General features: G+C 35.4%; 1 protein-coding gene across 4 annotated transcripts in view; it reads left to right on the forward strand.

The window, feature by feature from the left end:
- LOC119585827 (GTP-binding protein 2-like) overlaps window positions 1–594 on the forward strand; it is a 21928-nt gene that overhangs the window by 19192 nt on the left and 2142 nt on the right. For all 4 annotated transcript variants that reach the window (XM_037934553.1, XM_037934554.1, XM_037934555.1 and 1 more), the window contains 2 exons: window positions 41–223; window positions 476–584. In XM_037934553.1, coding sequence (XP_037790481.1) covers window positions 41–223; window positions 476–584 — 292 coding nt within the window. The remainder of the gene's footprint in view (window positions 1–40; window positions 224–475; window positions 585–594) is intronic.

The following is a 594-nucleotide window of genomic DNA, read 5'->3' on the forward strand; positions in this document are numbered from 1 at the left end:
CTTTGTGTATTTCATCTAAAAATTATCTATTGCTATGCAGGTGCCTCTGTTAATTCAAAATGAAGATGATGCAATAACAGCTGGAAGTAACCAGCTAGACAACAATGTTGTCCCTATTTTTTGTGCCTCGAGTGTCACTGGTGATGGGCTTACTCTGCTCAAGAAATTCCTTTTTGTTTTACCGCCAAGGATGAGCAACAAAGAGAGGGAGAAACTGGAGCAGGTAACTACAGTATGTTTTCAAGCAGCAATATAGTTTATATCAGAATTGCTTTGTAGATGCCTCATGTGTTTATGTGTTCTAGAACTGTAAGAAAAAAAGTATGTAAAATTTATAATTTGATAGCACTCTGTTTATTTTCATTATAATTTGACATCTATGTTTCTCTATATTATATTTTGATTTTATCGCATATTTCATAGAATTAAGTGAAAAATTCCCTCACAGACTGATAATTTTCTTCGATTTCCAAAGGAACCAGCTGAGTTCCAGATTGATGAGGTTTTCCATGTAGACCACAGTGTGATTGTTGGAGGGCTGCTTACCAAGGGTGTCATTATGCAAGGAACAACACTCCTTTTAGGTAAGCTTTT

Source organism: Penaeus monodon, chromosome 20 (assembly GCF_015228065.2).
Source record: "Penaeus monodon isolate SGIC_2016 chromosome 20, NSTDA_Pmon_1, whole genome shotgun sequence".
NCBI lineage: Eukaryota > Metazoa > Arthropoda > Malacostraca > Decapoda > Penaeidae > Penaeus > Penaeus monodon.